This window comes from Notolepis coatsorum (genome assembly GCF_963971535.1).
Source record: "Notolepis coatsorum genome assembly, chromosome: 14".
Lineage (NCBI taxonomy): Eukaryota > Metazoa > Chordata > Actinopteri > Aulopiformes > Paralepididae > Notolepis > Notolepis coatsorum.
In genome coordinates, this window is record NC_140178.1 from 97,772,742 (window position 1) to 97,786,618 (window position 13,877).

Genomic DNA, 13,877 nt, shown 5'->3' on the forward strand with positions numbered 1-13,877 from the left:
CACACACACAGACACACACACGCGCACACACACACACACACACACACACACACACACAGCACAATGACCAGTTTGTAGGTAACTTGCAAGCTAGATAAAGTCAAAATACTTTAGTTGGCAGCTGACTACGTCCTACCTCCAGACCTTTCTGTAAATACTTTTCTTTCACTACCACGTTACAAAGGGTTAACCCTTTCACTACCACACTACAAAGGGTTAACCCTTTCACTACCACACTACAGAAGGTTAACGCTTTCACTACACCAGACCATTTGAGCAGCGAAGGTGAGTGGTGTGCTGAAGAGCCAGTGGTTTGCTCCAGAACTTGATTCATCGATAGAAGAATTACATATTGTCACTTTAACATGTTGTGTTGTTTTTCCCCCCAACACCTGCAGCACACCTGTATGTGTTTAGTTAGTGACAACTTGTATTTCAACACATCTAGTGTTATATTTTGACACATCTTGTGTTATACTTCAACACATCTTGTGTTGTATTTTAAATTACATCCACATAATCCAACACTGATGTAAAACTGCCTCAACAACCCTTTTTCTACTAATCATAGGGAAGCTGTTTCTGTAAAAGAAGTCCAATTACTAGTTTGCAGACTAGATTGTCTATATGGTGTTTAAAGGTAAAATGCTCATAACAAAAGAGACAGTTAACAGTACTGTATATTTGAATACCGTTTATGTCACAAATGTATCAGTACTAAATACCTGTATGTCCCTATGCCATAAATGTCATATATGTTGAGTATGTCATAAATGTCTATATGAATTGAAAATGGGGGACCCTGATGTAAACAAGACGAAAGTCTTTCTCTGGTCTGCATCCCCTTAACAATTGTGTGTATTGAGCCGTACTGTATTGTACCCATTCTGCAATCTGTTAAATAAAGTTTTCATTCATTCATTCACCTTCCTCTCCAGACTGTCATCTCCCTCCTCTGTGGAGCTCACGCTGTCACGGTAACGGGAGCGCGAGGGGCGGTTCCTTCGCGTCTTGACGGACAGCTGGGCCCGTCCCTTCTGGATGCTGTTGTCCAATAGCTCCGTCTCCGGGACGGCCTCGTTCAGGTCTGCCAATCGAGCACAGAAAACATCGATCACAATATTCAGGGACAGGGGGGGGGAAGATCAATCACAGAACTGTGCATTGTGAAAAATAAATAAGAAGGGAGGGGAGACTGAACAGTACGTGTGATAGCGGCATATGGACTGGCGGCAGGGTGGTGTAGTGGTTAACACTGTCGCCTCACAGCAAGAAGATCCTGGGTTCGATTCCCGCTTGGGGACCAGGTTGCCGGGTTGCCAGGCACCTAGGTGGGTGTATCTCCTGGGTGGGCCTTTCTGTGTGGAGTTTGCATGTTCTCCCCGTGCTCGCAAGGGTCCGCCCCCCCCCCCCCCCCCCCCCGGCCCCCAAAAAATAGATAAACCCAAAGGAAAAACATGCAGAACAGATCGCTAATGCTGAGCACTTGGATTGGTCCCCGGGCGCGGCCCCATGTCTGCTCCCGGCTGCCCTTGGGGGGGAAGGACGATGGGATGGTGCAGAGAGACATTTCATCAGTGATTTCATCAGTGACCCTGTGTGTGTGTGTGTGTGTGTGTGTGTGTGTGTGTGTGTGTGTGTGTGTGTGTGTGTGTGTGTGTGTGTGTGTGTGTGTGTGTGTGTGTGTGTGTGTGTGTGTGTGTGTGTGTGTGTGTGTGTGTGTGTGTGTGTGTGTGTGTGTGTGTGTGTGTGTGTGTGTGTGTGTGTGTGTGTGTGTGTGTGTGTGTGTGTGTGTGTGTGTGTGTGTGTGTGTGTGTGTGTGTGTGTGTGTGCCTGCCTATGTGTCGCTGCATGACAAATAAAGGTTTCTTCTACATATTCACTCTGATGTCTGTCTGTTCATACAGGTTTGGCTGTTGGCATGTGTGTGGTTTTTACAGTCACTAACGCACACACCTGTTGGCGATAGACAAGGATGCAATCACCGGTGGCCATATTCAAACTCATTCACTCTCAATATCTGTCAAATGTGTGCAAAGCTACTGAAAAAGAAGGTGTCAAAAATAGAAGGAAAAGACTGATGTATGTGTTGCACAGAGAACATTGAGGAAAGATAGAAGAGAGAGGGATGAAGCGAGGAGAGGACAGAGTGAAAAAGAGGAAAGCAGAAAAGAGGAGAGGAGGACGATTGCCTGAGACCTCCTGACCCCAATTTCTATCCATCCGTCTCATCCCTCCATCCCTTCTCCAACATGGCATCCCTCTCTCCAAACCCCCCTTCACCCCTCGCTCTCTCGCTCTCCCTCTCTTGCACTGCAAAAAACGACAATCTTAGTTCAAGTCAAATTAACTTGTAGTCAAGCCTGATTAAGCTTGTTTCATAATATTTTATTTATATTTTAAACTATAAATGTAATACATGTACATATCATTTTTTCAATAATATTATGTATTAATATTCTATGTATTTTCTTGTATTATTTATTCGTATTTAAACATATTGTATTCATATTTTATTCAGTTTCAGTTTCATTTAAAAAACATTTTTAAAGGACAGTACACATTGATAAACATTGCTGTAAATGTGTCCGTTTTAGCCAGCTGGCTAATTCGCAACTCTAGTCCTTTTGGCAATATGTTATGAGAGTGAGACCGACAATACACCTAGAACAGAAGCATTAAAAGTAAAACACAGTATTTACAACACAACCCAACATGATAATAAAAGCAATAATAAAATACACAATGAACTGATTAAAAATGATTACTTAATAACCAGGTTTTGAGTTTTTTTGTAAAGGTGTGGTAGGTAGCACAGTGTTAAATATTCCAATACGACTCACTTGTTCCATGACTAAATAAATAATTGTGAAATAACAAAAGGTCTTCTCTCCGACTGCATTAAGATGATCTGAATATGTTGAAATGAGCTTCATAGTCTGAATGTATTTTTTTGCAGTGTATTTTATTCTCTCATCTCACCCCCTGAGGCGTCTCACAGGCCGTGACATACAGCTGTGAATTTACTGCTAAATCAATCCTGGAAAGTGTATTTCCAACCCATTTAAAAGAAAATCACTCCAAATGGTAGGCTTTTTATGTTTCAAATTAGAATTTCGAGCAGTGATTCTGAAATATTTGTGTGTTTGTGTCTGTTTGTGTGTGTGTGTGTGTGTGTGACGTGTGTATTTGCTTGTGTGTGTGTGTATATTTGTTTGTGTGTGTGTGTATTTGCTTGTGTGTGTGTGTGTGTGTGTGTGTGTGTTGTGTGTGTGTGTGTGTGTGTGTGTGTGTGTTGTGTGTGTGTGTGTGTGTGTGTGTGTGTGTGTGTGTGTGTGTGTGTGTGTGTGTGTGTGTGTGTGTGTGTGTGTGTGTGTGTGTGTGTGTGTGTGTGTGTGTGTGTGTGTGTGTGTGTGTGCGTGCATGCATGTATGTCTGTGCGTGCGTGCGTGCGTGCGTGCGTGCGTGTATGTGATCCCTTGAGATCCATGACCATGAATCTGGTTGTCCCTGGTGACCGAGGCAGCAAAGGATTGTGGGGGATGACCCCTGACCCTGTGATGACCCTGTCTGCCGCCTATCGATCCAGGTTGATCTATAGAGACAATAATGTCTGAGTTCTAACTAAGAGGACACCTTGCAGTCTTATGATTCGAGGTGTTTTCATCCTGCTCTGAGAAATCATCTTTGGGGGTGAAAAAGAAAGCTGTTCATATTTCTCCTTTGCAGTAGAGTCGTAGCAGATGTGTGAAGTGGACCGTCACCAAAGAGTTAAAAGCTAGAGAGAGAGAGGGGATTCTATCCACATAGTAGCCTATAACCAAAGTGTTCCTAATGGACTGCATGGACTGCATTTATATTTTATCCAAAGCGCTTTACAATTTATGCCTCACATACATCCATTCATTCACACACGACGGCGGAGGCGACCATGCAAAGTGCCGACCTGCTCATCGGGTGCTGTTACATGTCTTGCTCAAGGACACTTTGACACGCTGCCGGAAGCGGTAATTGAACCGGGAACCTTCTGATTACCAGACGACCGCTCTACCTCCTGAGACATGTCACCCCCTAATGCCCCCTAATGCTTAATGCCTCCTAATGCTAGCCAAGTAGGCTCAAATCAAGGTGATGTCACCAAAGATATCATATCACGTCAAACATCAGGGTATGACATGTGCGCTAGGGGTGGGGGGGGAAATCGATACGTAGTAGTATCGCGATACTTTGCGTGGCGATACTGTATCCATAGAGGGACGCCAAGTATTTAATTATTAAAAAAAGAAAAAATTGTATAAGGAAGTTGCATTGTTAATTTCAATACCTGTAATAGTACAGTAGTACGCACACATGTGCATTCAGTTAAGTTGGAATATGACTGTAATACAAACAGTTCAGTTTGTCAGGTACATGCAACACAGATTACAGTGTTGACATCTGTCTGCTTGAGAAAATACCATGTTCTGCAATAAAAATTATTGAAGTGAGATGAACAGACTGAACTTTATTTTATTAGATAAAACATGTTGACAAAGTTTTACTTTGCAGTTGAAAAAAGGTAATAAATGGGCGGCTGAGTGGCGCAGTGGGCAAGGCGCTCGCCACTAACGTAGGATATGCTGGTATCGAGCCCAGTTCTCGGCGTTGCTACCGGCTTGGCCGGTCGTTCATACTAATACAATTGGCAGTATTAGAGGGTGGGAAAGCCGGTGGGTGGGGATTGGACGTTGTGGACAGCGACTCCTACAGGTCGGTTGGTGCGCCTGTACAGCAGAATCAGGAAGTATCGGGGGCAGCGTGAGCCTCCCACGCATTACTCCTCGCCACTGAGAGATTGCGCTGTTCAGGTGAAAAGATGCGACAGCTGCCTCCTCGTGTACCGGAGGGGACACGTGATGCAAGGCTTGGTCCTCACTGCAGCCGACCAGTGGGAGGCATAGTCTAGCAACGTTCGAGACAGGGGGGGGGGGGGGAGAATTGAATGGAAAATTGGCGAGGCGAAACTGGGATGGGAGAAAAATAGAAAATAAGGAGAAAAAGTGTATAAAAAAAAAAGAAAAAAAGGTAATATATCGCAATATTAATATCGCAATATTAATATTGCAATACTCAGCATAACGCAATATATTTAGTATCGCAATACTATCGTATCGTGACTCAAGTATTGTGATAGTATCGTGTCATGAGGCCTCTGGTGATTCCCACCCCTAATGTGCGCAGTTACAATTTTGCCACATTTCCATCAATTCTCCAAAAACACACGCAATCTGAGCATGCACCATACCTCTATCTCCCATTGGATGGCTGACTGGTGACAATCTGAGCATGCACCATACCTCTATCTCCTATTGGATGGCCGACTGGTGACAATCTGAGCATGCACCATACCCTATCTCCCATTGGATGGCTGACTCGTGACAATCTGAGCATGCACCATACCCTATCTCCCATTGTCAAGTCAAGAGTTTTATTTATCATGGCATACAAGTATACAATGACATGCGGGGGGTCTTGCCCGCAACGATTGTACGTAATACAATAATAAGAATATAATAAGAATCCAATAGAACGACATTGTGCAATAATACAAGTAATCAAAGTAGGGCATATCGGTATATGTACATGAGTTTTTACAGAGCATGGTAGGACATGCTAGGTCCTGTGATAGTGCAATATACTGTTAGCTACGGATGAGGCACTGGGTCTTTATGTACACTGCTATACAATGCTATATTCAGTGATGCCACAGATTACTTGTAAAAGTAATCCGATTACTGATTATTGATTACTCCTTTAAAAAGTAATCCAAGTTACTTTACTGATTACTTGATTATCAGAGTAACTTAGTTACTTTGAAAGTAACTAGGTTACGAAGTCGTCGTCGTTCCCCCAACCGTTTTTTTTAAACGCTTTATTGAAAGTGCATAAATTGTTTTTAACTTGTTTCTCTGCACATAACGTAAATTGTTAAACTAGTGCTTCAGCTTCTGTACCATCATGTACCATATGGTAAAGCAACAGTCTATGATGCTCACAGCATTAGAGCAGCCAGCCAGTGGTTTTACAAAACCAGTGTATCCATTCACATCTAACAAATGCAGGCTGAACTATTCAATTATATCAACTGTAACTATTAAATTGTTTTTATAAATGTCTCTCTATAAACATACAATCAGTCTGAATGAATGAATGAATGAATGAAAACTTTATTAACAGATTGCAGAATGGGTACAGTACAGTACGGCTCAATACATACAATTGTTAAGGGAATGCAGACCAGAGAAAGACTTTCGTCTTGTTTACATCAGGGTCCCCCATTTTCAATTCGTCTCTCTTTAACATGTAAATTAACTGTAAATCTGGCAAATAAGAGCTTTTGCTCTGCCACCATCAAATATACATTAATCAAAAGGGAAAGAAACTATCTCTCTCTTTTGCTGTTTGGCTGGCCTCCGATTCCTCCTGTACCTAGTCGAAGCGTCGGCTAGTGTTGTGATTCCAGATGCTTTCAATGCAATTGGATGTGCTGTTTTTAGCGGTAGACAGTATTTTGTTTCCTCCGCATATGAACGTGAAGTAGTGACTGACGAGCGTTTTGGGATGGAAGTCTGAACAGAAACTCACACTGGAATTCTCCGACGACGGAGCCCTGCTGTCACACAATTGGCGCATATGTCACATGACGTGCTGTGAAGACCCGCCCTACTCTGCCTCTGATTCGCAGACTGTGGATGGGGAATGTGATTGGACCAAGGCAGAGTCACTCACAGACAGAGTGTCCAGTCACGCCGCGGCCCGCGGGACACATTCTTGTGTAACCCTTTCACTGCCACACTACGTCACTCCCAAAAGAAAAACAGCTCAAAATGTATTTTTGACTGTCGAAAACGAAATAAAATACTGCATTCCACCTGCATTATGAATTTATGATGAGATAGTAACGAAATAGTAATGCACAGCCACTTGGACAAGTAACTGCAATCAGATTACTGGCTTTTAAAGATTAACGCGTTAGATTACTATTTTCGGGGGAAAGTAATCAGATTACAATAACGCGTTACTTAGTAACGCGTTACCGGCATCACTGGCTATATTATACAATCTCAAGTTATACTATACTATTCTTAACACTTTAACTGCCGGAAGACGTGTTTAGGCGTCCTTCCCCGCCATGCTCAAGTTGCCGAAGACGCCGTAACTCGTCTTTGATATCAATATTTCAAAAATCTGTGATCGGATTCATATTTCCCATCCACTGGCCTGAGACCCACCAAAAAGCCCCACTGAACCCTCTAGCGGTGGCCGATCTGCGCAATCGCCAAAGAGGAAGTTACTTGGCCGATGTGATGTTCACCCATATTACTTCCGGGCACTCGGTATAGGTTCCGGCACTCTAGCTCGTCACAATACATAGCGATCCATTGCCAATAACTCGATAAACAACATGATTTGGACGTATATACTATTATGCAAGCTGGAAATGGACCGGATATTTCTACATCCCATAATGGAAAAACTGTCTACCCCACGCTGATCACCCAACGGCCCGCGGAGACTGGGGTGAGTTTTAGCGTGTAATATTTCCGTGTTCGACACTAACTGCTGTGATGAACATTTGACCCACATTAGATGAATGGTATAACGCTGCCCACGGAATTATAAACGCCCCCTCGCCCATCCGGTCAACATCAGATGACGTGTAGTAACTTCCAGAAGTCCGTCCGGTTGGATTTTTTTATATCGCGCCGATTGCTATCAAACTGTATTTGATCATCAATATAATGCATTTGGGGCTATAAATCACGTTCTGGAGAAAGCTGCAGAAAGAGATGAAAACATACTTATACTTTAGATCATATTTTAGTATGAATATGTGAATGAAAAAGTTTAACGTTCATACACCCTGAACAATACATATAGGACATTGAATGGGCCCTAATAATGGCAATTTAGCAATAGAATTTAAAAAGTTATAGCCCTGCAAAGAAGGGGAACTTCTCCATAGACAAATAGAGCTGGCAACCTATGGTATATCATGAATTTAGCCTTAGGCAATCAAAGTGTTAAAGTGACCTTTCCTTTTGTAAAGTGACCATAAGTGTGAGCGTGTGCAGCATGAGTGTGTGTGTGCTCATGTTAAAGTGGCTGCTAGTGTGTGAGCGTGTACTGTGTGTGTGTTGTGTGTGTGCTCATGTGTGCTTGTGTGTGGAGAGTTCAGTGTTCAAGACTCTGATGGCCTGGGGGAAGAAGCTGAGCTGAAGTCTCTCTGTCCTAGTTGCTGGTGTTCGCAGGCATTTGCCTGACCGCAGCAGCTTGAACAGGCTGTTGTTGGGGTGGTGAGGGTCTTTCATTATTCTGCAGGCTCTGGATTTGCACCTCTTGTTATATAGGACCTGCAGGGATGGTAGTGCAATACCCGTGGTACGCTCGGCTGAGCGTACCACTCTCTGTAGGGCCTTCTTGTCCTGTGCCGTGCTGTTTCCATACCAGCAGGCCTGTACAGTGCGACATATATATCGCACGTGCTACAGCAACAGCGGTCTGTGCGATGGATGGATTTACTTCAGTAGCACTGGTGCGATAGGGATTCGGTTCATATAGATACTCTTATTTTGAAAATCCTGTAGCGGGTCTCATTTCTGCCCACGCGCAGCTCCAGCTAGGCTCCGAAAGCTAGCAACGTTCAGGTGCATATGATAATCTTATTTTGAAAAAACTCTTGTGACAACTCGACGAGTCATATCCGCCCTATCCGTGCGCCTTCTGCAAGCAGAGCAGCGCGTTGGTCGGTTCACTTGGTTGGTGCGCACTGAACTGCTGCGTTAACACAGCAGTGCGCCTACACGTCCCGAAATAAGTCCGTGGTGGTTTTTTTTTCTCGCAACGGGTCAAATGCATCTACATGCTTTGCACCGTCGCCATTCCTTTATGCGCACATCGCCCGAAATTAACGTTTATGTACCATTACAATCACTACAACGTTAGCAAGCTAACAAGCTAATCCTGATCAGAGGCAGAGCCAGCAGACAGTGTGGACTGGGGAAAGGGAAATGAGGGGGCACTCTCTCCCCTTCCCTGTGTGTGTGCGTGCGTGCGTGCGTTTGGAAAGATGATGAAGTCACTAGTCAGGACAGGAGTATATTATAGTAAACTGAGGATGGACAGATAATGTTGATATTCAAATATAAACAAGAGGAGTGGAAGTTTGAAGACAGACTAGACTACAATATGATGTGGGGGTGGTGAGTTGAAACAGTGTGTGTGAATGAATGAATGAAAACTTTATTTAACAGATTGCAGAATGGGTACAGTACAGTACGGCTCAATACACACAATTGTTAAGGGGATGCAGAGCAGAGAAAGACGTTTGTCTTGTTTACATCAGGGTCCCCCATTGTGTGTGTGTGTGTGTCCCAACCGACCCCACTTCTATGTTTCAATAAATTATTTGCATTTAAAACTATTAACGCTGACTCATTCCTTCAGTCCACTCAAAATTATGCTAATATTCCTTATGTTGTTTATGATATTAATTGAAAATAGCATATCTGAGAGTATCATAGTAATAATAACACATGGCGATATACTAAATGACAGCCAAACATGGCACTGCAACTAAATAACACAAATACAATAGGCACATTTGTGACTGTTACAAATATAACACGTTTTATACTTGTGCTACAAGATTTTGGCCTGTGCTACAAAACTATAAACCTCTGTAGCACCAGTGCTATGTGCAAAAAAAGTTAACGTACAGCCCTGCATACCAGGCAGTGATGTTTCCAGTCAAGATGCTCTCTACAGCTCCGGAGTAGAAGGACTGGAGTATCTTCCCAGATACTCTGAACTTCCTTAACTGTCTCAGGTGGTAGAGGCGCTGCTTCGCCTTTTTTATGATTGAGTCTATGTGTGTTGTCCATGTCAGATCCTCTGAGATGTGGACCCCCAGGTACTTGAAGCTGCTCACCCTGTCCACGGTAGCCCCGTTTATCCTCAGTAGTGTGTGTGTCCCCTGCTGTCTTCTCCTAAAATCCACGATCAGCTCCTTGGTTTTACCAAGCCTGCTCCAATGTTCAGGAGCAGGCTGTGGTCCTGGCACCAGCGTTCCAGTACCTCAACCTCCTCCCGGTAGGCCTTCTCGTCGTTGTCCGATATCAGTCCCACCACCACTGTGTCGTCCGCAAACTTCACTATGGAGTTGGAGCTGAACTTGGCCACACAGTAATGTGTGTATAGTGAGTACAGCAGGGGGCTCAGAACACAGCCCTGGGGGGACCCGATGCTCAGGGTGATGGTGTTGGAAGTATGACCCCCCACCCTGACCGCCTGTGGCCTTTCACTCAGAAAGTCCAGTATCCAGGCGCTCAGAGCGGAGCTCAGACGCAGCTCGATCAGCTTGTCCACCAGTCTGGTGGGGACTATGGTGTTGAAAACTGAGCTGTAGTCAATGAACAACAGTCTCACATAGCCCCCCTTCTGGCGGTCTAGGTGAGAGAGGGTGCTGTGCAGTACTTGGGAGACCGCATCATCAGTGGACCTGTTTGGCCTGTATGCAAATTGCATAGGGTCCATATCACTGGGAAGGGAGGCACAAATGTGATCCTTAACCAGCCTCTCAAAACATTTCATGGCCACAGAGGTGAGTGCCACCGGTCTGTAGTCATTGAGACCTGTTGGGGAGGATTTCTTTGGTACCGGGATAATGGTAGACACCTTGAAGCAGGCAGGTACCACGGATTCTGCCAGGGATAGATTAAATATGGTGGTGAACACAGGGGCTAGCTGGTTAGCACAGGACTTAAGTATGCGTCCTGTTATCCCATCCTGGCCAGCAGCCTTCCTGGTGTTCACCCGCATAAATGCTCTTCTCACACTGTGTTCCGTCAATGAGAGAGCGTCCCCGCCCCCCCGCGGATGCCCCCCTCCCTCCACGACAGCCGGTGCGCCAGTGATGTCACTAGCCGGTGAGCTAGCGTCGCCACTGTTTGCACCAAACCGTGCGTAGAAGGAGTTGAGTTTGTCCGCGAGAGAGGCGTCGTCGCTCCCCATTGAGGGGGCGCTGACTTTGTAGTCAGTTATCGTCCGCAGTCCCCGCCATTAAGCCTCTTGTGTCATTCTGTGCCATTTGTGCCTCCATCTTGTCAGCATACGTCCTCTTAGCAAGTTTAACAGCCTTGCGCAGAGTATAGACTGTTGCCTTGTAATCCTCCATATTTCCTGTCTCTCTGCCCAAGTTGTAAGCAGTGGTGTGAGTTTTCAGAGCTGCTCTGATATTACTGTCCACCCACGGTTTCTGGTTCGGGAACACCCTCGCCTTTTTTGTGGGGACGATACTATCAGCTAAGGTTGCTATGAAGCTAACAACAGTGTCTGCGAACTCGCTGACGTCACTGGCGCTTCCTTGGAACTTTCCCCAGTCTACGTCTTATAGAGCCTCCTGAAGCGTGGCCTCTGATTGGTCGGACCATCTCTTTACCTCACGTGACACGACGGCGTCATGTGATCTCTGCCTGTAAGCTGGAAGTAGGAAAATGGAGTCATGATCGGACGTGCTTGTAGCTCCCGCTAATGGCGGAGCCGGTACCGCTTTATAGCCAGCACTGAACGGGGTGTAGCAATGATCCAGCGTGTTTCCTTTCAGCCATGTCTCCGTGAAGCACATGATGTTACAGTCTCTCACTTCTCGCTGGAATCGAACCCTCGCCCGTAAATCATCCATCTTGTTCTCCAGCGAACGTGCATTTGCCAGAAAAATGGATGGGATCGCCGGACGGTAAGCAGATCTTTTTAGCCTTATTCTGATTCGGCTTCTCCTTCCCCTGTGTTTCTTCTTTGTCCTACCGCCGTCTTTGTCCCGTCTGATCTCCAATGGCCAATCTTGGCATAAAGTGTCTCTAAACTCCTCTTTAAGTCCGGAGTTTAGGTCTATAAGTGACTGGCGGTCGTATTACGCCCCCGCCAGTGTAGTTTCCATAAAAAAAGTTGTCAAAATAAACATAATAGCTAAAAGTATGCACAATCTTTGCGGAGAAAAACCGACGGCGACTGACCTGGGTCGTGCCATAGTTCCATAGTTCCAGTGGATGGCTGACTGGTGACAATCTGAGCACGCACCATACCCCTATCTCCCATTGGATGGCTGACTGGTGACTGCCTATTTATTAGCCTTGATGCTACCGCGCCATTAGAGGCAAATTCAAAAAAACTCAACACTGCTTCTTCCTCCCTTTCAGATTCAGTGGTGGTTGGAACACTGAACGTTCCTCATTACTGCCACCTAGTGGAGAGAGTGATGGGGATCAGTAACCTCATCCTCATGGCGGCAAAGCTCTAAAAGGGAAACTGAACACGTCGTATTTTGCCGCCTTAGTGGTTGACGTCTTCACCCTGCTGCGCACTCTTCCCCGCCCCAATCTGTGATGTCACTCTGCCCCGCCCCAATCTGTGATGTCATAGTGTCTCGTAGTCTCTCCAGGAGGGGAGAAAGAGGCACTATGGGAGGGGTGAGATGGAGGGATGAGAGAGAGAGAGAGAGAGAGAGAGAGAGAGAGAGAGAGAGAGAGAGAGAGAGAGAGAGAGAGAGAGAGAGAGAGAGAGAGAGAGAGAGAGGCAGGAAGGCAAGCAAATTCACAGGCTGAACAGATGAGTGACAGGTGAGTTATTTGTTTCACACACTTGCACATGTCACGTGGTACTACACGTGCACAAACACGCACACACACCCATACATACACAGTCTCTCACAAACACACACACACACATTCCCATACATACACAGTCTCTCACAAACACACACACACAGTCTCTCACAGACGCACATACGCATATACACACACAGTCGATGATCATCATTAGATACAGTATATATAGTGTTCACACACACACAGACACATAAATACACATACATACATACATACATACATACATACATACATACATACATACATACATACATACATACATACATACATACATACATACATACATACATACATACATACATACATACATACATACATACATACATACACACACACACACACATACACACACAATTGCCTTGTCATCCCAACAGGCTGACTGTACTGTGCTAGAATATCAAACATCCCTTCTCTGATCTCCACCCCATGCCTATATTTACGCATGCACATGCATGCACACACACACACACACACACACACACACACACACACACATACACACACACACACACACACACACACACACACACACACACACACACACACACACACACCTACACACACACACACACACACACACACACACACACACACACACACACACACACATACACACAGAGTGTATTTTCCACTTGGTTAGCGATCGCACTGACAAGCAGAAAAAGAGGCAGCAGCACATTGTTTTCTGTGGTTCTGGAGCGTCGACCAGACCACTGCACTCCTTGGCAGTGATGTGTAAAGTTCAGCGTTCCAACCACCACTGAATCTCAAACTAGACATTCCCTAATCCGAGCCGTTCCACGGGGAGTTGTTCATGTTTTTAGTTTTATGACAATAGCGCCACTATGAGGCAAACACGTGTTCGTCAGGTTTGGTGGAAATCGGACAGTGCGTTCACGTGTAACAAATCACTTCCTGTTTACCGTGTGTTTTTCTGAAAATGTATTGGATGTTGTGGTCATGTGGTTTGGCCTATCTCTATTATCTAAATCACACCTTTGAAGATGTTAGTCCTCAGATTCCACACAGCACGTTTGGTGAGAATCAGATGAACATGCTAGGGGGAGCAGGGGAAGTGACACAGGCATTCCAATATGGCAGACTTCATAGGTCATTATGTAAAAATGTTGTGCATGAGTACGGTAGTAGACGTATTTCTGGATTTCAGTTTCA

At 45.0% G+C, this 13,877-nt stretch overlaps 1 protein-coding gene across 1 annotated transcript in view; it reads right to left on the reverse strand.

The window, feature by feature from the left end:
- samd14 (sterile alpha motif domain containing 14) overlaps window positions 1-13,877 on the reverse strand; it is a gene marked incomplete at both ends in the record, with an annotated part of 61,035 nt that overhangs the window by 26,585 nt on the left and 20,573 nt on the right. The window contains 1 exon segment of the mRNA XM_084329244.1: window positions 927-1,087. Coding sequence (XP_084185370.1) covers window positions 927-1,087 — 161 coding nt within the window.